Raw genomic sequence first — 25345 nt, 5'->3', positions numbered from 1 at the left:
GGTGCAACGTTGTTTTTAGCTCCCATTTTGTCTCCGTTTGTAAAGTATTATTCGTATTTGCTTCCGATTTGCTTCCAACATAGAGTACTCATTTTACCTCCGACCAGACCATACATAGTTCTTTAGAATCCGGCGTATTTGCTTCCAACATGTTTGGGGAGACTATCCTTCACTATTCACTATCCTTGAAAAAACAGAAAAAACTTGTCTTTGTTCAGCTTAAGCAACCGTACTTGAGACCTCGTAATCGATGTCGTCGGAGTTTTTCGTAATTCTGCAATGTTAATATGAGAAATGGGATGCTGCCCTGATGATGGTCTTATAAATGCCGAAAACTTAGCAAATGGTCATAGAATCTAATTCTTTTTCTACCTGACCAGAAACCACATCCCAAACACATTAATCGTCATGGTCGATTTCTTCTTCATCAACATTAAAATTTACTTAAATTAATTATGGTTTTTAGTTGAGATAAAAAAGTCAACTTTTCCCTCCTTTTTGCCATTTTTCAATTTTTATCTCAACTAAAAACCTTAATTAATTGAAATATATTAATTGGTCAATCGGCCCTCTAACACTAGTGAATTTAATAAGTAAAAATGAAGTATACCTTCACTCAAGCTCTCCGTGGCCATTTCATTTGTCTCCGAGAATCAAATAGATTCCACGACATTTGAAAAATGGCAAAAAGGAGGGAAAATTCAAAAGGTGGGGTTTAGATGGGAAGTGTCCGAGTGGATCGAAATCACGATAGCTCAAGTGGTAGAGCAGCGGCGTATCTAGCCGAAGATCGTGGGTTCGAATCCCGCTCGTGACACTGACTCAACTAAAAATCTTAATTTATTGAAATATATTAATTGGTCAAGCGGACCACTAGAACTAGAGAATTTATTAAGATTTACATTGATAATATAATAAATAAAATTTTCAATTTGTATGCTTATTTTTATTAACAAAACATACGTTTTTATAATTAGTTTATTGAAGGAAAAGGCTTTATTTATTGGTGAAAATAGTTGAAAATGCATAAGAAGTCACAATTTTCAAATATAGAATAATTCCATGAAAATGTGAGCCTTTGTTGAGGTCACCGAGGTAATAATTTTTCCTTGGGTCTTTTATAAATTCTAATCATCCTGATCTGCTCGTTTATGCTTGCTGGTTTTGTTTGTAAGACGCATTTTGCCGTCTTCAGTGATTGTACTGAGTGTTATTTTGTCAATCTTGGACCAAACCTGAAAGGACAGGCAGCCCAGGATACCAGAAAAATAGTTGAAAAAAAACGTGATTCTAAAAATAGAACAGAATTTAGAAATACATAATTCAATAGATATTGGGTTTTTAACAAAATAGGGAGAATCTTTACCTTTTCAAAAGTTCAAAAAAGGAAACAGGTTTTTTAATGTACATTTTATAAGAAAATAGGAAAGGACATTAAAGTAGGAGTTCACATTTTATACATTTTTATTTCTCCTCAAACAATTAATTATAGATATACACAACGCATAACATTCATATCTTATAAATAAAAACTTGTTTTCCAGTTTAACAATAAAATAATTTCTTAATATTTTTTTGTCCATTTCATTTAGGTTATTTACACTTTTTTCCTGCTGAAACAAATCATTAAAATCTACAAATCAATCAACAAAATTTAGTCTCAATCTGTATTTTGTAAATTCCATCCTGAGTTTTAAACTATTTTAATATAATAAACAATCATTCGATTTAATTTTTAAAGTTTACTTTTTAATGTTATTTAACAGAGAGTATCACATGCAGAATAATTGAAAAGTTTATCGATAGTTAAATCCTTTCTAGAAAAGGATTCCACACAAATCTACCTTGCTATTTTTTTCCATCTATTAGAGCTATTTTTCTTTAATAAATGAGAAATGGTCCTTTTTTCGAAATAAGATGAACACAACTTTGTATGGGCCATATAAAATTTTCTACAATTCAGAAAAAAAATTGATTCGGTGCCTTTTTAAATTTGGGATTATTTTTCGTCCTCAGACACAGACAATTATTCAATACAAAACGAGCTTGGCCGGCCAATAAAACAAAAATTGTTTTGTTGAATTTGGCTAACTAGTTAGTAAAATTCGTCTCTGAACATAGCTTACAAATATCGATCGATGGCTTCACACAAAGTGGTTCACAACACATCTTGAGTATAAAAAAATTTGAGATTAATATATAATTTCATATATATTTATGTATATAATATAATTTGTATCATTTCATTCCTATAAATATACAATTTATTCTACTTACAATAGAAATTGTTACATTTTTGTGGGTTTTTTTTTTGTTTGTAGAAAAACCCACAAAGGGACATTTTGCTAACGACTGTGGAAAAGTATAAAATTAAATGGCTTTTAATACTGTATCAAAAAGTCTTTGCGTGTTCTGGGCGCCTCCCAAACTCAACTGATCACAAAGTCATAAAATCTTCTTTGATTTTTTTTACGAAATGATTAGACAAAATTTCTTACACTATATTATAAAACAAATACTCAGGGTATAAGAATTAACCAGCAAAGAAGATACAAGAATGACAATAGACAATAAAATAATGAGCTTCAAGCTTAAACGATTATAAAAATGAAATAACGATTTCTAAATTTTGTTTTTATTGAGGTGTTCAACTTTTTAAAACTTTATTCTGCCAATAAATAGGGCTTTTGTGTCTAATGACACACTGAGCAAGTAAAACACGGCTTCTTCTTCTTATTTTATTTTTTAAATTTTTTATTTTTTTTTTACATTTTTTATTTTTTAATTGAAATTCAATTGATTTTCCTTAAAAATTAATAAATTACAAGTTGTGGCGTTTAAAAAACATGTGATAAATTGATAATTTCATTTTAAATTTCTTATCCTGCACTACAAGTCTAACGGATTGTCTCAATTTGTTGAAGAGATACGCAATTTTTCTCCCACCCGAGTGCAGTTCGCTCGTTTCTCCCTTGCAGCTCACACCATCAAGCAGCCCAGTCGAAAAAAAGTATCTTTCCCAATGGAATGCGCGACAAGCGAGATCGTCTGATCAAAACTTATGTAAATCCCCTGATTGCCCTCTTCCCTCCCCCCCATCGCAAATGTAATCTGTCTGAACTGGTTCTGGTGATTGATTTGTTTTCTTGTCCTATGAGGCTGTTAGAACCTGGCCGGTGGAGCTTCCCCCAACGGCTCGACCTTTCCCTATAACCTGAAAAACAAAACGAACCCTTGAAAAGATTGTGCTGTAACATAACAGTAATAAACATTAATGGCAGTACGGTTAGAATGGATCGAAAGATAGGTGTGGACTTTTGGAAGCGGGATCAAAAGATATGTTCAGGTTATTAAGGACAGAGAGGTTATAGGGTTTTAGTAGTAAGCAGTTTTGACGACTTGTCAAAGGACTTTTGATTTGAATTTATATATACATATATTACAAATGTGATCATAGTACATTTCTTCACAAGGTCACAGCACTAACACAAATGCCAGAACCAAATGCGGGCACTGAGTGTGACGGGTTAAGTGGCAAGGAAGGTCTCGAGGCCATCGTCGATTAAGGCGACATGGCGGGTTCTAGGGATGGGAATGTGTAGACAGGGCTCGAGCAGTAGGGCTAGGATGGATCGAGAGGTTAGCGTGAAACGTTTGGAATCGGGAACGGAATCAGTTCGTTGACAAAAAGAACGTTGTGGATAGAGAGGCTAGTGACGTAGTAAGGAGCTTTGACGATTTGCCTGAGGATTTTTGATTGGAAGAATTGGATGCGCTGAATGTTCGATGGCTTGGTAGAACCCCACAGCTCAGTACGTCCAAAGAGGTCGCAATGAAGTCTTGTAGAATGTTAGTTTAATGTTGATAGTCAAGGCAATCTAGAAGTCTTCCTAATTGTATAAATCTTCTGTTAAATTGCTGCCCAAGTCTGGTGGTATTCAACGTCAATCTGCTGCCTAAGTGTTTGACTTGAATGGAAGTCGGTAGCTCCTTGTTGATGTACATAGTGTGGAAGGAAAGGCACACAATGTAACATTGGGTACATTTTTCCTTATTCCGATTTGACACTAATCTTTGATAAACTCATAGCGTTTTTACATGTTGTAGGTTGCTTGGATAGAATTCGGGTTAGAAAACAGAATCGATCATGTTTATACACATAAGTAGTAATGTTATGAGTTGAGATGTAGGAAAGTCTACATATAAATGTTGGGGGGGTCATAAGCTTGTATTAGGATGATATTTGGGTTCTAGTTGCAGCACCCCACTCTGAAGCACTGACGAGTTAAGTAGGGGGTGGGTAGGAAGTATTTAAGTTTATAAGGGATGCCTAGGTGCCGGACAATATCGTGCTACATCTAGGAACGCATCCAAGCAAAACTTCTTGTTTTCTAAAGCAGAGGGAATTGTGTCAATTCTGAAACGTTGCTGAATTGTGGAATAACGAGGATGGAAAACATAATTGTTGAGAATTCTGATATATGATGTTAATCTAGGATGATTAAACATTTTAAGAAGTCTTTTTGTAAGGTATTGGTTGAGATAAAACAGTCAGTGTCACGAGCGGGATCGAACCCACGACCTCGGCTAAATACGCCGCTGCTCTACCACTTGTATTTAGCCGTCGTGGGTTCGAATCCCGCTCGTGACACTGACTGTTTTATCTCAACCAATACCTTACATAAAGATTAATTAATTGAAAGATGTTATTTAGTAAATCGGACCACGAAGTCTAGTGGATTTAATAAGCAAAATGAAGTATATCTTCACTAAATCTCTTCGTGGCCATTTCATTTGTTGCCGATAATCGAAAAGATTACACGACATTTGAAAAATGGCAAAAAGGAGGGAAAATTCGACAGGTGTGTAGAGGTATGGTATGGTGGAAAGGATACTAGGAAGGGGGGTTTGTATTCCACAGGCACTGCAGCCTTCTGGCTTATTGTACCTTCCTAGTTCCTTAGTTCAGTCAATAGACTCAATCCTTTTTCTTAGAAGTATTAGGTCCTTGACTGTTGCTGCTGCAATTTGATTCCCTAAGTCTTTTCCATACGTTAGGTTAAACCTCCATTGAGCTGTTGCTTCGCATTCGAAGATGATATGAGTGGCGTTTCTTCCTCCTCATTACATAATCTTCAAATGGGGTCATCGCTGTATATACCCATGTTATGTAGATGTTTTCTCAGATACCAGTGACCGGTTAATAGTCCTACCACTCCTCTGAGTTTGGCCTTCTCCAATGGCAGCAGTGTTTTTGCCAGTTTCGGTGAGGATTGTTTCATCATACGTTTACTATGTCTAGCACCACTAGAGTTTTTCCACTTCTCCTTTTGTTTTCTTGGATCCATTCTGAGATGGAGGATTCTATATTTGTGTTTGTTATCCCAAGGATAGGTTCGGAGCTATGCATGGTCTTGCAGATCCTCCTCTGGCCAGTCTGTCTGCTTTCTCGTTATCCAAAATCTCCTTGTGCCCCAAGACATCATCAGGTTGTGTTGTTTCCCCAGGTTTTGGAGATTTTGGATACATTCACTGACTAGTTTTGATGTGATTCTTTTACATGCTAATGCTTTAATAGCTGCTTGGCTGTCTGATCTTACGAGGATTTTTTGTCAGTGTACCCTCTTTTAAGATTTTCCAGGGCACAAGCGTTGATGGCATGTATTTCCGCTTGAAAGACCGAAGTGTACTTCCCTAATGAATTCGATTGCTCATATTTTGGGCTTGTACAGTAAATGCCTGATCCGGTTCCTTCGTTTGTTTTGGTGACATCTGTGTACCATATCATTGTATCTGATGCTCTCCTGTGTTCTTCCTCTCCTTTATAGTCCGTTGAGACTTTATAGGAAGTTGTGAAGATTGTTCCGGGATCATGTAGTCAGTCCCCATTTCTAATAATGGGTGTCTGGTGTAGAGGTGGGAAGTTGGTGTCCGAGTGGATCGAAGTCACGATAGCTCGCAGCGGCGTATTTAGGTCGTGGGTTCGAATCCCGCTCGTGACACTAACTTTTTTATCTCAACCAATACCTTACAAAAAGATTAATTAATTGAAAGATATTAAAGATGTTATTTGGTCAATCGGACCACGAAATCTAATGGATTTTACGGAATCGATTTTGGATATCACAGGAAGAAGGCTGATGGATCTGTAGGAGAATGTTTGGTAGGGTTTATGCGCTTTAGGAATGAGAATGACTAATATTTCCATAAAAGAGGAACACAGGATGGCATTATGTTTGTACATTGTAGTTTAAAATACTAACACCTTCCAAGGAAGGTTAATTATCGATAAATTAGTTTTGTAGTTGTTCTAATATTGCAAAACCTGAACAGACTGTTAAAAAAGGTTTATAATAATTAACCTATTAATTTAATATTTTTGTTTATATAATGAAGAATATACCTTTCTGATACATAGCAAGTAGAGTTGACGCGAAGGGGTTCCCTTCGTACAGCATACGAGACCAAGATGGCTAATGCGACTAGAACCATGGCAAGTGCATTCATGATGATTCCTTCTTCAGGCCATAGAGTATAGTTAATCCTAGAAACAAATCAAAAAACCAAAATCACTAAAACCGTTTGAAAATGAATAAAAAAACACAATAGATTTTAGTTGAACATGCACTGATTTAAAAAACATCCTGATCTATATAAACAATCCAAAGTCCTGTTTATTCAAAGAATTAATTTACATATTATACACAGTTGAAGAGAATCATCTCGAATATTTTTGTCCGAGGAGATATCCGTTAATGAAGCCGCATTCAGATGAAACTAAAGCCAAAAGACAGAAATTATAGAAGGAATACATTCACTGTGGTTGACATGTTTTTTTTTTTCGTCAGAGAGAATTAACAAGATGTGAAAACAATAGACATAAAACGGTGTTCAATACGAAAATGTGTTCAGACATATAGTGACATTTAGTGCACTTTGAATTTTTTTGGCCATCAAATTACAATATAAGCAAAAGCACTCCCCTTGTAGTAAAGAAAATTGTATGTGATCAAGAAGCTTGTATAATATATAAAATTTGGAAACGCATTTATACAAAAAGCGCCAGTTTATTTTATTTAAATATATTTAATCTTTTCTTTTAATATAGATTTTTTTTGTAAATAAAAGAAAACACTTGCTTCCCAGACATGCCAAATTATTTTTTTTTTTTTTTTCAGATGAAGGAAAGCATAATATTGATTGGTGCTTATGCAGACAAAAGCACACTTAATGGTACATTTATTTGAAAAAAGTTAAATTGTGTGAAAGTTGTTTATTTTAAACTAAAAAAAAGGAAAGCAAAAAGTGATCGGTGCAATGTGAAAAACGAAATAAAAAGTAATCAAAAAGCGTTTTATTATTTGTTCGGTGTCTTCTTACCTTTTTTATTTTTCTCAAATAAAATGTCAGGCTCTTGTCAAGAAAAACTAAAAACACTATAGGCCAAAAATTACATGTATTTATATCAAAAAGAACAGATAAAGTACTGGCTTGCAATATAATTAATCCTTTTATATATTACACATAACTTCCGTCTTTTCATAATACATACATCGATTTGTTACACAACATTGGGCAAACAAGCCTAGCGAGTTTTATGTGAAACTTAAGCCTAACATGATAAAAATCAAGAATAAAGAGACTATGATATTTAACAATTATAAAACATGTGCTAATGTACTCTATTAATAAAAATTCCTTTTACAAAATTGAACACATCCATAAAAGCACACTGAAGAACAACAGTAGCAAGCACGAACAAAATTGAACTATAGATAAAATAAGAAGGTTTTAAAAAAAATATTTGAATAGAGTTGAAAAGAGGAAAAACAGCATCATTATTGTCATTTATTTAAAGGCAACTTTTAGCAAAAGAGAAAAAGTCAGTGATATCTCGATTAAGACATCCTGTAAAACTCAAATCATTTCAATTATTACTGTGGTTTGCTTTGCTTATTTTGTTTATTAAAAAATAATAATTTTAATGCTCTTAATAATACCTGATGTGAGAAAGTTAACTATATGAATTTGCAAAATATTATTTTTTTAGTTTATTCTCTTTCTGTATTATACGTAATATGTATTTTGCGCACAACTTTTATGTCTTTTGTAATTTATCTGACTACATTGTTGACTCATGATTATACAACAAAGTTTGAGCCGGTTTTGTGTAGACTAAACATCCAATATTAATCAAAGCATAACGCATGAAACATTAATGTTAATTTTTAAAAATAACTCTAAGCATTATCGATGGTCGAATTTTTCAAAAGCATTTGAACAGCAATGTTTTCAAGTATCACAAGGCACATCGTCTCCCCCATAACCCTCACTATTAAAACAAATCGGCTTAAATAAATTTAAAAATATAAAAAAAGAATTACAAAAATAATCAAAAATATTCCTAGAGATTTGACTTACTTCGAGAGAAGTGGCACAAGTGAAATGTTTTTTAAAAATAAACTGATATTTCCTAACTAAGAAAAATTCATAACACCGCAATTTTACCAAACGATAGGTTTTATTATAGAAACTCCCTCTTGTCGCTAATTTAAACTATTACTACAGTGCAATATTTGAACATTTTCGAAATATTAATAAAACTTGATAGAAATATCACTTAAAAGCGTTAGAAAATAATATAAAAAATTGTCTGGAGTATTTTGTTCGTTGTTGCTTGCACTTTACCAAAATTTCATTATAGCTATATTAAAATATAATAATGCCAATTTTTCCATAATAAACATGGCGACATGTAAAAATAAAAGCCAAGTATTTTCTCAGAAAAAATAAATAATGGTCCCAGTTTTGTTCAATTATGACAGGTACCATAAACACCTAATGCCTTCTTGTACAACTATTCAACAGTTGGCATAAACGGATATAAAACCTTGTTATTATTTCTGGAGGAAAAAGTCGAAAAAAAGTTGTTACACAAAAATCGGTGACTTCACAAGAGAAGGTTGAAATTATTCAGAAAATGATTTTCGGGTTGAAGAAAAATCACAGTTCTCTGTCGGGTACGAGAATTCTCCCGAAATATCTCAGGTCGTTGGACCTCCGGAGTACGACGATGACGAAGATGCCTGTCGCAACGAGTACCATCGCCAGCGTGTTCATCACTATCACTTCGTCCGTTAGCGTCAATTGGGAACTGCGAAAAATTCACATTTTGGCTCAACTTTGGCAAAAGTGTCAGTTGTTAAAACAAAGGTTGTGATCTGTCGGTCGGGTGAATGGGGAAAAAAGGAAAAATTGAAAAAGAAAAACGGCCTTGCACATAGGCCCAAACGGTCAAGTGACTATCTCCTGTGCATGATTTTGAAAAATGGTCATATTTACCCAAAATTTAAGTACGCCTCTTCCGACAGGCCTGTCAGGCAGGTCGCTACCGCTAGCACGAATGTAGTGAGGCCGAATGTAGCATGGATCGGAACGAGGGATGCTCTGAAGTTGGCTGTCGAGCTGTCGCAGCACATCAGCAGAAGAAAACTGAAGAAGCCAACGACAAACTGAAAATAAAATAAAACATTCAGCTTTCTTAAAGGCATCACAAATTTTCCATTTTAATACTTTTTTAAATTTATTTATAGCCTATGAATATTCGTATTTACTACAAATGTACCCGGAGGGCGGAGACACATATCGTGAGCAACCAGCCAATGATGGCACTCGGTGAGAGGGATAAGGGGTAAGGGTCTCCAGGCCGGTTATCGGGATGAAAATGTGAAGAGAGGGCTCGAGCAGTAGGGTTAGGATGGATTGAGAGGTTGGTGTGAAACTTTTGGAATCGGGAACGGAATCAGTTCGTATTCGTAAAGGAATGTTGAGATCGTTGTGGGAAGTGAGGTTAGTGATGTAGTAAGAAGATTTGACCATTTGTTTAAGGACTTTTGATTGGAAGGATTGGATGCGCTGGCTGTTGGATAGTTTGGCAAACTCCAGAGTTCCACACGCCACTTAAGAAAGCACATGACCCAGATAGTAGCACAGACAGAAGAAACACTGTGTAGAACGCATTTTACGTTTTTGTGAAGGTAGGTACGTTATTGTGCATAGTGAGGTTAGTGACGAGGCAAGGAGTTTTGACGATTTGTCCGAGGACTTTTGATCTAAAGGATGGAAAGATTGGATGGGCTGGATGTTGGATGGCTTGGCAGAACCCACAGTTCCACTCCGTATGGTGCGGGTTCGACGTTAGTCTGCTGTCTAAGGACATTCCTAAGAATTTGACATGAATGGAAGTTCGTATCTTTGGTCAAGACTGTTTTTTCTATACGTACGATGAGTACAGTTTTCTTCATTCATTCTTGAGTTCCTCTTTTTCCACCAGTCTTCGATCAGCTCAATATGTTCCTGGAGTTTGGGCAGGATTGGAGTTAGAGGACAAAATGAAGGTATTGTCCGTATAGGCGGTGATGATCGGATGAGGGTGTGTAGGTAGGTCAGCAGTATAGTTGATATAAAGGTTGGGACTTGAGGGACACCATCTTGTCTGATTTTCGAGGACTCGTTGCCGTACGTCACTCTGAATCAGCGGGCAGTCAGGTAGGTTTGCATGAGTTAAGTTTATAAAGCGGTGCGAGACCTTATAAAAAGCCTGTGCTTCAAGCAATACTCTTTGTACTGTAGAGCGGAGGGGATGGTGTTGAAGATTCTGAAGCCTTGTTGGATCAAAGACTGATGTGGACTGAAGCCGAATTGTTGAGAGGGAATTATTTTATGAGTACCTACAATGGGGATTAATCGCTTTAAAATGAGTCTTTTGAGAATTTTGGAAATTGCAGGAAGAAGGCTGATGGGTCTGTAGGAAGTTGGTAAGCTGTAGGAATGAAAATAAAGGCGGAAATAAAAGTGGATAATGTCCACAAAAATACGTTTCGTTCTGAAAATAAATACAAATTCCTTCAGTTCTAGATTATAAGTTGTAAAACACATGCAGATCATTCCGACACCTCGAATATTTTTCATGCAATTCGTACGTCTACATTGTGAAATGTTTGTTTTATTGTTTTGTACAATACAGTAAGGATAGATGTAGAATGTGTAGCAATTCTCATTTGCTGACTGGATATTGTGGCGAGTCAGGAAATATCTGATCGTTTTTGCTCATTTTACTTTCATCCTACAAGGAGTTGAGCCTGTTCATTTTGGTCGATAGCTTCCCACATAAAAATTTTATTTGAGTTCTTGTCAAGGAGTTTGTTCATTGCTGATAAAGAACTTTTTCACTTTTTACGAGTTTGTCTTTCCTTTTCCACTCCACTTAAGTAGAGTGAAAGCCGTATTTTTCTTTTACTTCTTTGGGTGCAATATTTATTTGATTTTTCGTCTGTATTGTTGTGTATGTTTACTACCTTACCTTCTTTATTGCCTTTAATATTTGATCATTGGGGTTAACCTCGAAGGTGGAATTTAATCATTCAATCATGTATAGGGTTTGATGTGTTTCTACTGATCAATAAACCCCAACCTTAACATTTACCTCCGGGTCCGCATAGTCTCTCACTATATTTTAATGCAAAATCTATTCATAATGATTCTGTACAGATCGAGAGATGCGGTCTTGTGTGATGTCGGTTTAGAAAAAAATTCTTTATCGTGCCAACGTTTCGATCTTTATTGAGATCATCTTCAGGGCCTGGGATTTATAAACATTGTTTACATTACAAATACATGTAAGAAGTGAATATAAATTTTCAATCTTTCTTTCCAATCCTGCCCCACTCCTTCAAAATCCGACATACATAAACAAAAAACATTAATGTCTCACTAACATTCTCACACGACACACAACAATGAAACATATACACAGAAAACTCATCACTGAAAGGTCATGGATCCAGCGGCCATGCATTCGAATCCGACATACTTACAAATGGGCTGTTTTTCAAAAACACCGCACCCTGAGGGTTTACGACCTCTGCTGTTGCGAACCCCCGTTAAAAAAAAAAAAAAATCTACACAAAAACTCACACTTTGAGTGAGTACAAATACTTTGATTATACCTAAAATTTCTATTTGTACATCATTGTATAAATTCGATCTCATATCTTGCATGTATTTATATAATTTAAACAATGTTTACAAATCTCAGGCCCTGAAGATGATCTCAATAAAGCTCGAAACGTTGGCACAATGAAGAAAATGTTTTTTCTAAATCCACGTCACACAAGACCGCATCTCACGATCTCTAAATAATCATTAATTAACGGGCACTATATACACATTTATATATAAAATAGCAAAATGGAAAGCAGAGCGAGAATAGCTGTGTCGGGACATCAAGGACGACAAAACTGCTGGAATGATTGATAAATTACTACATTTTTGACGTTTAAATTTCTTTTTGTATTCATAAAACTAATAAAGTGTTCCTATTTTCATAAACGTTAAATGTTTATTTTTATTCTACAATTTATATGCTTACATTTTATTAATGTAATCAACAATTTATATTACCTGAAGTGCGAAGAGCCCCATTGTGACGAACCCCATCCAAGAATGAATGGAATAAAAGTTTGGAACGGGCGGGTCGGCTAGATTATGAGAGTCGAGAACCGCCATGAATCCGAGGACGACGCAGGGTATCGCCAAGGCGTGGAACACAGTGTGCAGCAGTTTGACGTAGATCCTTCGGCAGCATCTACTGATCCTGTACAGCAGCATAGCTGAAAAGATTAGGACGAGCCGTTTAGTCCATTGGATTTCAAAAGATTTTTGTAAATGGGTCGGAGTTGACGGAAACGACGGGAAAACCGTTCGAGACCTCAAGGTGTATTTAAGCTTAACTAGAATGGCCTCGGAGACTTGCCAAGCCGGTGAATAATTTAAATGAAAAAAAAAAATGGCCACACCCTTCTTCTCTCTTCTCGGGCGACTATTTCAGAAAAATTCTTCGACAAGGGCGTAAATCAACCGTTACAAAAATTATGTAAACGTTCTACAGAGATTTACAATGTATGTGGTTTCCTTTATCGCACGTTATTCTTCCTTGGGAAAATTGGCGTAACAACCCCGGCCGGACATCGCCAATTGGCACTGGGCAACTTGCTAATTCCACTTAGTTGTGAACGAGGCGTTATATAAGCGTGGAAGATGGGACTTAATGGCAATTTCATTTTCTTGTTTTCCATTGTTAAAATGCTAACTAGCAATTTTTGTTTCCACCTTTTCTGAATAATTTCTAATTTTCTAAAATATTCAAAAAGCTAGCACTTGAATTAATGAAGATTTGATGTTAACATACAGTGAAATGAACTGAATAAAACCTATAATAAAAAAATCCTACAAATAAGAATTCAGGGAAAATAGTAATAATAAATCCATTAGATTTCGTGGTCTGATTGACCAAATAACATCTTTCAATTAATTAATCTTTATGAAAGGTATTGGTTGGGATAAAAAAGTCAGTGTCACGAGCGGGATTCGAACCCACGATCTTGGGCTAAATACGCCGCTGCTCTACCACTTGACCTATCGTGACTTCCATCCACTCGGACACCAACTTCCCATCTCAACCCTTCTTTCGAATTTTCCCTCCTTTTTGCCATTTTTGAAATGTCGTGTAATCAGGATTCGATTCTCGGGGACAAACGAAATGGCCACGGAGAGCTTTCGTTAAGACTTCATTTAACTTATTAAATTCATTATATTACGTGGTCCGATTGACCATAACATCTTTCAATAAATTATTCTTTATGTAAGGTATTGGTTGAGAAAAAGATTTGAAAAATGACAAAAAGGAAGGAAAATTCAAAAGGTGCGGTTGAGATGGGAAGTTGGTGTCCGAGTGGATCGAGATCACGATAGCTCAAGTGGTAGAGCAGCGGCGTATCAAGCCGAAGATCGTGGGTTCGAATCCCGCTCGTGCCATTGACTTTTTTATCTCAACTAAAAACATTAATTAATTATAATACCTTACATAACGATTAATTAATTGAAAGTATTTGTCTTGTGCGATCATAATCACAAACTGTAAACTTAAAAGTCGAGAAAAGGAGGAAACAAGCTTTCTTATAAATTATTGGTAATGAAAGGATTTAATAATATTGTGGACTATGTTGACTCTGTTTAGAGGGAGTTGGAATTGTAAGGAGGGAAAGTGGTAAGGGGACAGCTTTACGGTTTAGCAAAGGAAGAGAATTTTAGAGATTTATGGCTCGAGCTAGGAAGGATAGTTCAAGTGTGGACACTTTATGACGAGGAAAGTATAGGACATTGAGAGATAAGCGGGGGTTAAGAGAGTGGATAGAAGATTTGAATTGAAGTCGCTGGAAAATATAGTGAGGTCGACGAGAACTTATGGTTTGGTAAAGGAAGGTGGGATAAATCCAGGATGGGTCTGAATAAAGGTGTAGCACCTTAGAAGGCACTTGCACTCAGAAGAAACTCTGTGTAGATACTTCCAGGATGCAGAGAATACCGCAGAACAAGTTTTGTTTTCGTGAGGGTCAATGTAGGTGTAGATTCTTGCAACTAGCAGATGAAAAGCTGCAAGATCCTACACTAAGGGGTCTCTGGCAAAGCTATGGAGGTTGAATCATAACCTGAAACTGGCCAGTGAATGATGGCTATGGATTCCTATTACTGTTTTAAAAAAAAGCTTGCTGATGCAGATCAATCATGTTGATCACAAGCTTACCAACGTCACATAATAAAAAACATAGGAGTATACTTAAGTCGTATTATCCATCATTTTTATTAAGACATGAGAATTCCAAGCAGTATATGACAGTACGTGAAACCACAATTGGCCAGATTACCCGCGTTCAGCCCTCACTCATTACATTTTTTTCTTAAGTCGATTTCATCCTTGGGCTTAGAATGTCACATATTTACCTCCTAGTAGCATTTCAGCACGAGCCTGACGAGGAAACCGAAAACGAGGAAATTCATAATTATCGTTAATACACTCTCATTGGAAATCCAATTTAGAAATAACACATTAGCCTTTGTTCCTTTCTTTCAAACCAATATTTCTTTTTTCCCTTTCTCCTCTTTATAATTCTTTTCTATTATCGATTGTATTCAATCGTATGTATCTACTTGTACACTTCATTGTTCTGTGTATTAGATTTTTTCAGCCCCAGCTCATTTTTTCATCAACTTTGTGTCACATATCAAATAGAAATGCCCTTGTGCCCAAAAACAATTTTATCACACAATCAGTAAAAAGCACCTAGATTTTCTCTTAATTTGACAAATTTATAGCTTTTAAAGTTCCCTCGATTTGACAAAACACCTGTCAGACGTCCTGATGTCTGGGTTAAGCAGCGGTGGGGCAAGGTACCACAAAGCGAAAGGCTAATTACGGTTAACCGTGTGAATCGCCTGTTTATCTTAGTCAGCGATGATTGACTTATGAGAAACATCCGCTCTTTACCACTTTTAAAGTGTATTATCCAAAATCATTCATCTTTTGGAACTTGTTCCATTGATTTTGTCCAATTATGAGAGTCTGATATTTCGCCACGCCAAGAAATATTTTTCATCCGTCGTCCAGTGGCATTTGAAATCAAAAAGACCTCATGATAAGGGACTTTTATGATATCGTGCTCCATCTGCTATGTAATTTATTCGTCTAACTATCAAATGACATTTTATTGTTTTATTAATTATTGAATTAATTTTACACATCTGCCTTTCTTATCTATTTTTATCTTATACGCCCATCAACTACAACGGCAACACGGGCACCTGCTCTTGGGCCAAAGCCCCTTATGCAGAGAAAGGTTGCTAGATGTGTCCCACATACTGGAAACATGTCATACCTTGGCTCCCTACAGGGAGTGGGTAGGCATGCTATCCAATCTGAAAATGGTACTCGAGCACTGCAGGGGGTTTCTGGGTCCCCTGTTCCGCTTTTTGGGGGAAATTGAGATTTATTGTATATAATATGTCTAATGTGTTGTGTGTCTATATGTTTTGTCTGAGTGCATGTATTTATTAGCGTGAATGGCGAGAGGTGAGGGTGAAATATAACGTCATCATGGCCCCTCGAACGTTGAGAGCGTATGAGTGTGTGTTCGGGGTCGATGGTGGAATATTTATAAAAGTACTCCATCGACCCCACTCTAGAATAGTTTGAGTATAGGTCGGTGGAGGAATATCAAGAACTCCATCGACCAAACGGAATCAGTGTACTGTATGGATGTATTTATGTGTATGAATGTATTTATNAAAAAAAAAAAAAAAAAAAAAAAAAAAAAAAACCTACATTGGCCATTTGTACCTATAATTTATTTACATCTCGGTATTATATTTTACCCTTTTACATCTTCATTATTAATTTATAAAACAGCATAAACGAAATTGTTGTAGCTTCGTGACTAAAATTAAAAAAATCAAAATATAAATAATATATTCAACTGAATTGTAAGTTTAGATGCTGAATGGATATTTTTATTGCCATGTCAACGTTCTCGTTATTTTGGTGATGGTCACATTGTCTCTTAAGAAATATATATAATCGTGCAGGTTTGTCTATTATTAATTGGGTTAGAAAAGAAAATCTGTTAATAAAATAATTAATTTATTGTAAATAAACTTTACAAGGCAATGTAAACGTCAGATTGAATTTACGAAACAGGACCAAATTTGTTGAACTATTTAATACTGATCATAGTTCATAAAGATGTAACTACATTGTAGTTTAAGTTCCATAATAGCGAAACGATAGGGAACGTGTAATGTCCCATTAGTTGAACACAGGGGCTTAACTAATCGGTGACAGTTGTACAAGACTTTCCCCATTCGGCTCTCGGATGATGCTGGAAAGTGGAAATAACAGGCAGCCCCGTAGAGCTGTTGTTTGAATTTAACAAAGCGGAAACGTCCAATTCCGCCACTGGCAGTCTGTCTTTATTGTACAGGTTCGGTTAAAACGGAAGCACAGTGGACGAGGGTCGTTTGTCCAGCCTACGCTTTTTTTTTAAATGGACAATTAACCGAGAATAACTAACAAAGAATTGTTGTTTGATAATAAAACTGAGAAAGAAAGAAGGATGTCTTTAAAAATTTTGCTTAATAGCAATCTCGTCCTGGCAAGCAATATTTCGTTATAAGAGGTCCTTTAAAGTACCACCGAGGACGGTAAAGTAAGCACGTTTCTCATAAAACAACCCAGACCTATAAAATAACTTTTTTTCAGTCTCTGTATGACTGCAGAAACAAAAATTCTTTATGCAAAAGATTTCATAGTACTACCCAATTGAAAAGCAAAATACACGATTAACATCATATATCGACTATCACCGATCTCCGGTTAACCTAATTAAAAAGTGTTTGCTGAATTCCAAAAAGTGTTTTATTTGGAAGAAAGTATGCAATTAAACTTTTAACAACCAAATTTTTAAGCAGTTTATTTGATATGGAAGCATTTTATAAAATAATAATGTAATATGCGAGTCAAGAGCACGAGCGGTAGATGGCCCTCAGACAACCTGAGCAGGAGACGAGCGATCGTTCTCACGCGACTGAGGATTGGCCATACGCGGTTATAATATAAGCCATAAGCCCGCGCAGGTGCCCCTTATGCAGAAAAAGATTGCTCGATGTGTCCAACATATAGAGGGGTGTCATGCCTTAGCTCCATACAGAGAGCGTGTAGGCATGCCGCCGGATTCAAGAATGGTTCTCGGACACGGTGGCGAGTTTCAGGGTCCGCTTTTTGGGGAAATGGGAATTTTTTATTGTATATAGTTGTAAAATTATGTGTTTTGTATTTGTATGTCTTGTATGAGTTAATGTATTTATCGGTATGAATGGGAGCGGCTGATGCGAAGTAGCTTCTCCATCGCCTGTCAGGTTGTGTATGTGATTTGGGTTGATGGTGGAAATTTTATAAAAATACCCCATCGACCCCAATTTAGATTAGTTTATTATAGGGAACAGGTAGAAGGAGGAATATCGAGCACTCCATCTACCAAACAGAATGAGTGCGATCAATGTATGTTGGTGTGAATGGGGCGGGGCTAATGGCGAGGTAGCTTCTCCATCGCCCCTCAAGTTGCGGGCGTGTCTTGGACTGATGACGGAAATTTTATAAAAATACCCCATCGACCCCAAATTAGATTAGTATATTGTAGTGAATAGGTAGATGAAGTAATATCGAGTAGTCCATCTACCAAACAGTATGAGTGTGAACAATAGGAATGAATGTATTTATTGGTGTAATTGTGTATAGAGTGTGTAGCGGTATTTGTGCTTCTGGGCTGAAATGACCAAGCTGTCGGATGCCCCTGTCAATAAAAACGTAGTATAATAATAATTATATATGATTTTATTTGTAATACGCTTGGATTTTTACAAACACCATGTTTGTTTAAGTTTTCTTGTAAGTCTTAATATAACCTGCGCAATGCATACCTGCCCCTCTGCAGCAATTAAAACCCCCACTCGACATTCCACCTTACATATTTATGTATAACAGGTGGCTTTTGAAAGGGCCTTCAGACTCCTGAGATAAAAGGAAGTAAAGGTACACCTAGAGCCACCTCATAATTCTGTTGAGAATTAAAATAAATGAGATGGTTATACGTACCAGACAAAATGAAAGAAAATCTCAATTGTCAGGTCAAGTGGTAATAGATACCGTCGGAAGAAAGGTAGCCGTAAGTTTTAACAATTAATGTTTTAATTGTGAAAATCCGTTGTAAGTTTGTTTCTTTAGGACCGGCCTGGAAGATAGGAAACGTCCGACCGGACGGCCTTGCCTAACGGGAAAGTTACAGTTAGGCCGAGGACACACTGTTCGGACGTGTTGTGTTGGGGTGAGTTGGGGTGTGTTGTGGCGGGACGTAGACATAATATTGCTCTGATGCATTCGGCCTTGTCAACCATCATTTCTTAATCGAACCGGTAGCGAACAGAATTATTAATTATTTTTAATTGTTTATTATTTTTTGTTAATTAAGTTAAAGTGTATTGCATCAAGTTATAGTTTAAATAATTAAATGCAACACGGCCTCAAGCACAGATGAATTTGAGAAAGAAATGGAAGAAAGTACTGCGGCTGTTGTCCTTTCTGCAACACAAAACAAAAGAAAAAATTTGAGTTCATGAAATAAATCAAAATAGAGAAACCTTTGGTGGGTATCATACTTTAATAAATCGTTTTCATATGTACTTTTGGATGGCCAGAGAGCGATTTGAAACTCTACACATAAAAGGTGAAGGAAGAATACAAAAAATATATACAACTTTTCGAAGAGCGATCTGTACACAGGAAAAACTGGAACATTGACACAACGCGCCCGTCCGAACAATGTTTTCCCGGCCACGTTTGCAGAAAATTTTCCCCGTTTTATGCCTACGTTTTTAGCCAGGGGCAAGGACATTCGAGCATTCCACCGACGATTTTCATTCTGTCCGGCAAAATTATTCATCCTGTTGTACAACAGTCGTGTTTCGACCTTCCGAGGCGTGAGGACGCACTTTATCAACAACCGTGTTAACTAGCCAGCGTGAGTCTGGGCATAGTTCTTTTTGATAAGTCGATATTCTCTTCTAGTAATCTATAAGCTGAGTGACTGGACTAACAATAATTAATATAATTATGGCAGGAATAAGCATGATGACGGATCTCCCCGATATTTATCACGTTGATCATCAACTCATTAGTGACCAGTTAACACGAGGCCTGGTAAAAGACCCGGCGACCCACTTTTTGGAGATCACATAAAATCAAAATCATGGAATAACATTCTTTAAAACCTAATGACTCTAACAAAAAGGAAATGTTCAATCCCTTTTCTAAAATAGAAACAAACCTGAAGACATAGATCGATACATTTCTCCTAAAGAAAGTCTCGCTAGGAATGCGGGCAAAATTCACCCGATAAAACTAGGAAAAATAATATTTTCTACATCCATTCAGTTTTGTAAGAAAATTTTAATTAACATGATAGGAACAGACTCAAATAGAATCATGGTAGAATTTAAAACTGAGCGTGCAGAAAATTTCTACGTTGAATCTAAAATCCTGGGAGCTAAAACCTTTACGCTTATATTCCGTCGTTTTTTTATAAATGAAATGGGTGTCATACCAAATGTGTATAATGACCTAAGTGATCTCCGGTTAAGGTTAAAATGTTAGAAGAAAGGTTAAAACAGTTACTGAAAATTGTTCGTCTATGTCAGTGATAGGCAAACCGCGGCTCGCGAGCCGTATGCGGCTCTTTGACTTCTTGGCTTTCACTAAATGTTTAGCGCAGACATGAAGCGAAAAGTATGACAGGTGCAAGAAATGGGATTGTCGCTATTTTTAAAGAAAAAATTAATCACGAGATACTTACCATTGTATTATTCATCAGGAAGCACTCTGTGCGCAGAAATTACCTAAAGAAATTTGCTCACCAGGTACAAAGACTTTAGAAACAACAAAGAGACGCTAGCCTTTGTTAAAAAAAACCTCTGAATGCCACGGTAACAGAAATTTTTTGCCCTTTAATATTGATATTGGCAGCTTTGAAATGCAGTTGCTGGATTTAAAAAATAAAGAATTTCGGAGCTCAAAATTCGAGCTTCTTTAAACCGATTTACAGCTATTGGAGAATTACGTTTATAGCACAAATGGTCTGCTTTGAAAGATCTGGCGAGGAAAGATATGTTGATTTTTAACTCTGGATGATTATGATCAACTGAAGAAACTAGCGTTTGCTGTTCTTTCTTTATTTGGGTTTACATTGTTTGCTGTTTTTTTTTACAATGGATGCCATGGACTGGAGAAGTTCCCTCCTGAGCACAGCAGCTGAGCTGTACAGCTTGTTGTACTTTCTCCCTGGCTCGGCTCCATATTTTGGGGGAGGGCTCGCAACACAAATGTGAACTTGAGCCCCTGTTGTACCGGTGTTCTTCCATCGAAGAAACTCATTTTTGAAGGGGGTTGGGACCAAATTCAGGGTCGCTGAGTTCCGATCCCGCCCCTTCCATTGATGAGTGCCTTGTCAATTTCTTTCAATTGCGGCCACCGGTCCCCTTAGGCGTCAGAAAAAGTCCAGAGGCGACAGTGAGGATCGAACCCACGACCGCGGGATCTACTAGCCGAGAGTCTGACGCCTTAACCACTCGGCTACCGCGGCCAACCATACATATTTACGCGAACAATCATTTTCAAGCATGAACTTTATCAAGAGTAGATTAAGAAATCGGCTTATCGATGAGAACTTAGAATCGGGCCTAAAGTTAAAAACAACATACAAAGCTGATTTACCCCAATGCAAGGCCATTGTTCACATTAGTGTAGTATTTGTACTTTTTTTAAGGATACCTTTTATATTATTTAACTTGCTAAATTTTTAAATAAATATTATCTTTATATAAGAATGATACCAAGTTTTATTTAATGTACCGTTAGTTAAACCCCGATTTCAGTAGTTGAATTCTACTGTTACGTTATTTGTCCCAAAATTCCTGTGGGCAAGTGTAGTTTGTTACTAGGTGTTTTGGTGTATCCTCTGCTTCTTTGCAGAATCTGCACTTGCCGTGTTGAGTTATGCCAGTCTTCTTCACATGTCCATTTAGTTTGCAGTGTGCTGTTAAGATTCGCTTTTTTTCCTGTTACATCTTTCCTTAAAACGTTTGTTAGGAGGTTCTTGGATTTTTTGTGTCCAATGAGCGAGTTACATTGTTCCCTTTGTTGTTTTCTTTTCATTCTTTTGTCTGAGGTGTTCATCGATATTTTGTACTCCTATGCCACAGAAGGGTTCGGGTTCTATCAGCGGCTAGCAGCCCGTCCCACATGCCCTGGGACGCAGCAAAGGCTGACTTTGTTTTGCATGCCTAATTTCTTAAGTTTGTTCTTGCATTTTGAGCTAGTGGAGTTTTAATAGCGCTTTGATCGCTGCTTAGCTATCTGACATAATAGCTATATTCTCGTTTTTGTACCCTTTTTTTCAGCTCGAATTGGATACATCTTACAATTGAATGGACCTCAGCTTGGCAGATACGAGTGCATTTTCCCACGGGTTCTGAGTATTTAGTTACAGGACCAAATACTCCTGCCCCGTACCTTCTTGCGTTTTTTTAACCTCCTGGAAAATTTAGCAGACTATCCGATACTACACAGCAAAGCGATAATCCCAACGTTTTCATTTCCATAAAAACACGACAAAAAAACACTATAAAGTGTACTACAAAAAAATCACAATAAAGCGCAAATATCACAGGGGTACGCTTTTTGAATATGTTCAAAAAATTCGGAAACACCCGCAGGCACAAAAGGACATCCTGTGTCTCATTAAAATATGAGATATTACAAAATAACTTTCCGTATATCTCAACTGATTTTTTAAACTTAGAAATATTTATTGTAATATTTTCAGTTATCGGACTCGTTTAGGCATTAATAACGCAATATCCATTCCATTTCAAATCAGAATGGTCGTAATGCGTCGCTCTCGGAGAGCGTGAATGGTCACCAGTTGGCTTCATGTCGGACTGTCATTATATCAAGGAAGTCAACCCTGATCACGCACCACATACGTGCTTGAACACACTAAATGAATTGTTTTAAGCCGACCCGTGTCCTGTACTTATTTCAAACTTGCTCTAAAACTGAGAAAATATACCTTCTGTGGTTGATTTCCCCTGAAGTTTTGGTTTTATTTATAATATATTATTTGGTTGATTGTGCTCTATCGAACCACAGTGATCGTGCAACGATTTGGTATTAATGGTTATGGAAAAAAACGTAAAATGACGAAACTTACAGAATCCGCTGAAGAAGATGAACCCTGCGACCATGAGCGTCGGGTGAAGGTTGAACTGTACCTTTGGATTTTCGTTCCAGGCATAACCTTTTCTGTAGTACAGGCACCAGAAGAGGACGAGAACGAGAGAGGCGACCAGGAGGACAGATGAAAGGATCACGACGAGAACGTACTCGCACCAGTGCCCGCAGGACAGGTCCTCGTCGTCCGAGTCATAGTGTCTGCAACAACAAATATCAATTAATAAAAGTCTAAAACCCACGCGAAACATATGAGATATGTATAAATATGAAATATGGATCGTAAAATTCAAATATAAAATGTGTTACAGTACTGATTGTCCTGGTGTGTATTTTTCATTTTTGCATCAATCAACTGTATAATGTAAGTGGAAAATACAGTGAGGAGTGAACTACGACTATCAAACTGCGTAAAAAATGGATCAGAAGATAGTGAGAGTTATAGTTATTATAATTTACAATTATTATAGTTTTTAATAAGTCTGTATATTTTATTATATTTACTGTATATTTATGTATGTATATAATATAAGCATGTATATAACTCGGTTATTTATAAATGTACAAATATTTATGCACAATATTTGTATGCATATATAAAATATACAATATATACACAATACAAGAGTGTATATAAATAATACAGGACGATATAGGGGGCGTCGGTGGCCGCAACGTTTTAGGCGTTGACACGGCGCTCATCACTGTAAGGTAAAGGTCCCGGGTTCGAATCCAGCGGCCCTGCATTCGAAATCGACATACTTACAAATGGGCTTTTTTTCAAAAATACCGGCACCCTGAGGCTTTATATAACCTCTGCTGATGCCAAACCCTGTAAAAAAAAATAGAGATAGAAAGAGAGAGAGAGAGAGAGAGAGAGAGAGAGAGAGAGAGAGAGAGAGAGAGAATTTTTAAGAACGAATTGATCTATGCTTATTATTATTATTAATTTTTAAGGGCGTTTTAACGGCTAAGGTCATTTCACGCCCTAACATCCAAACCTTCTATCTTCTATAAAGCTCTGACTCCAAACATTCACTCGTAATCTTATTTATCCTAATGCCATCCAAGCTTTAATTTTTCTTTTTAAAATTCTTAATTCGGAAGGCCAAATGCATACAAAATTCCCATTTTAAATTGCATAAAATTTAATAAAATTATAAAATTTATTTCTGTTTCTTTTTTTAATTAGAATTGTGAATTTTATTCCATAATTTAAAAATTCCCCGTAGGCTTGTATGGCTAATAATAATAATAATGGAGTCAGACTAGCAACAGTCTCAGCATGAGTATTGGCTCATCCTTATCCTTTTATTCTTACATTCAAATATGATACATAAACTAATTCTACATAACAATAATAAGAAACAAAACACAATAACATTTCAAAATGTACGTTGACCGAACAATTTTGCAAAATGCTTGAATTAATTTCGGATCCGCGGTAGGGCTGGTATACATTTAATTATTAAATAAGAACAAAAGATTCCGGATTCAACATTTATTAAGTCTTTACAAATTATAATAATAGATGCCGGCACTTTAATCTAATTTAACAATATTTTTTTATAACTAAATTTGATTTACATATGAATTTATTATCTTATAAATAATCAAGAGTTTAAGTTCCAAAATATTTGAGTTCACTTCTTGGCGAAGAATTTAATTATCAAATCAGTAGATGCGGCAGGCGGGCAACAACAATAATAAAAAGAGCAATCTCGAGCACAACGTATCAGCACGAGATTGTTACCTGATGTCTAGTTGACGTCAGCGGATAGGATATATAACCTCTCTTATGATTCATGCGGCGGTTAGATAAAGTGCCTTCACGATGGCGGATTTTGTCTAAGGCAGACGACACGACGGGTTTGGTAATTTTCTGGTTATCCAAACTGAACACCGGACTGACACTTCGTAAAACAAGAGGTTATCGTTCACGCATGCGCACAAAGAACGCGGTCTTGACACTATTGAACTTGTTCAGCGACAGACACAAACATCTGATCACAGACCAGAGGACTACAAAACAAAAGAACTCAAACCCATGACATCTAAATAATTACTGTAATATTGTTGGCCACAACATACCGCCCACCAAATTTAATGATTAAATTTTAGAGTCATCATCATTGTCTCCTTTTGGGAACTAAGGCGACAATTTAACCACTGGACAAATAAATTTACGTTCTGCACCTTGACCATGCGAACTTGACCTTTCCTGGCATACATTGTCGAATTCGTCCTTGTATGTAGAAATGGTATTTGGCGGGACCTTCGAAATAATGACTCTTGAAAGGACAAAGCTTCGAACCAGTAGGCTTTTGTCGTTTGCCTTAGCGTATCTAATGAGGGGGTATCCACATTAATCAATTTGGCATATTCCTTTGTATTACGGAATACTGTGCAAAACTTATCCCACATACCGTCCATTCGGGCAATCTGAACCTTACAAATATTGAGCTGTGCTTGATCATCGTGTAAGGTAGTCAGAATTTCTCCGAGATCCCTAATTTCCTTCAGGTCTTGACTTAGGTTTTGAAGTTCTTCTTCTCCTAGTGCTAACATGATGTCCATATTTTCACGTTTAGATTCCATGTTAACTAATACTAG

At 36.5% G+C, this 25345-nt stretch overlaps 1 protein-coding gene across 2 annotated transcripts; it reads right to left on the bottom strand.

The window, feature by feature from the left end:
* Nucleotides 1-1446: 1446 nt before the first annotated feature.
* Nucleotides 1447-25345, bottom strand: LOC106668289 (cytochrome b reductase 1). Of its 2 annotated transcripts, XM_024230274.1 has the most exons (7): nucleotides 24920-25345; nucleotides 24380-24381; nucleotides 22713-22933; nucleotides 12463-12671; nucleotides 9343-9512; nucleotides 6404-6544; nucleotides 1447-3214 (listed from the first exon to the last, which is right to left on the bottom strand). In XM_024230274.1, the coding sequence occupies exons 1-7, from the start codon at nucleotides 25328-25330 to the stop codon at nucleotides 3208-3210; spliced, it is 1161 nt and encodes a 386-aa protein (XP_024086042.1). In that variant the 5' UTR covers nucleotides 25331-25345; the 3' UTR covers nucleotides 1447-3207. The 2 variants fall into 2 exon arrangements, with proteins under 2 accessions (XP_024086042.1, XP_024086041.1); XM_024230273.1 differs by lacking the exons at nucleotides 1447-3214; nucleotides 6404-6544 and adding an exon at nucleotides 7440-9154.

The sequence above is a fragment of the Cimex lectularius genome, unplaced genomic scaffold, assembly GCF_000648675.2.
Source record: "Cimex lectularius strain Harlan isolate CLEC.00 unplaced genomic scaffold, Clec_2.1 scaffold2, whole genome shotgun sequence".
Lineage (NCBI taxonomy): Eukaryota > Metazoa > Arthropoda > Insecta > Hemiptera > Cimicidae > Cimex > Cimex lectularius.
This window is presented reverse-complemented; position numbering and strand designations above follow the sequence as displayed.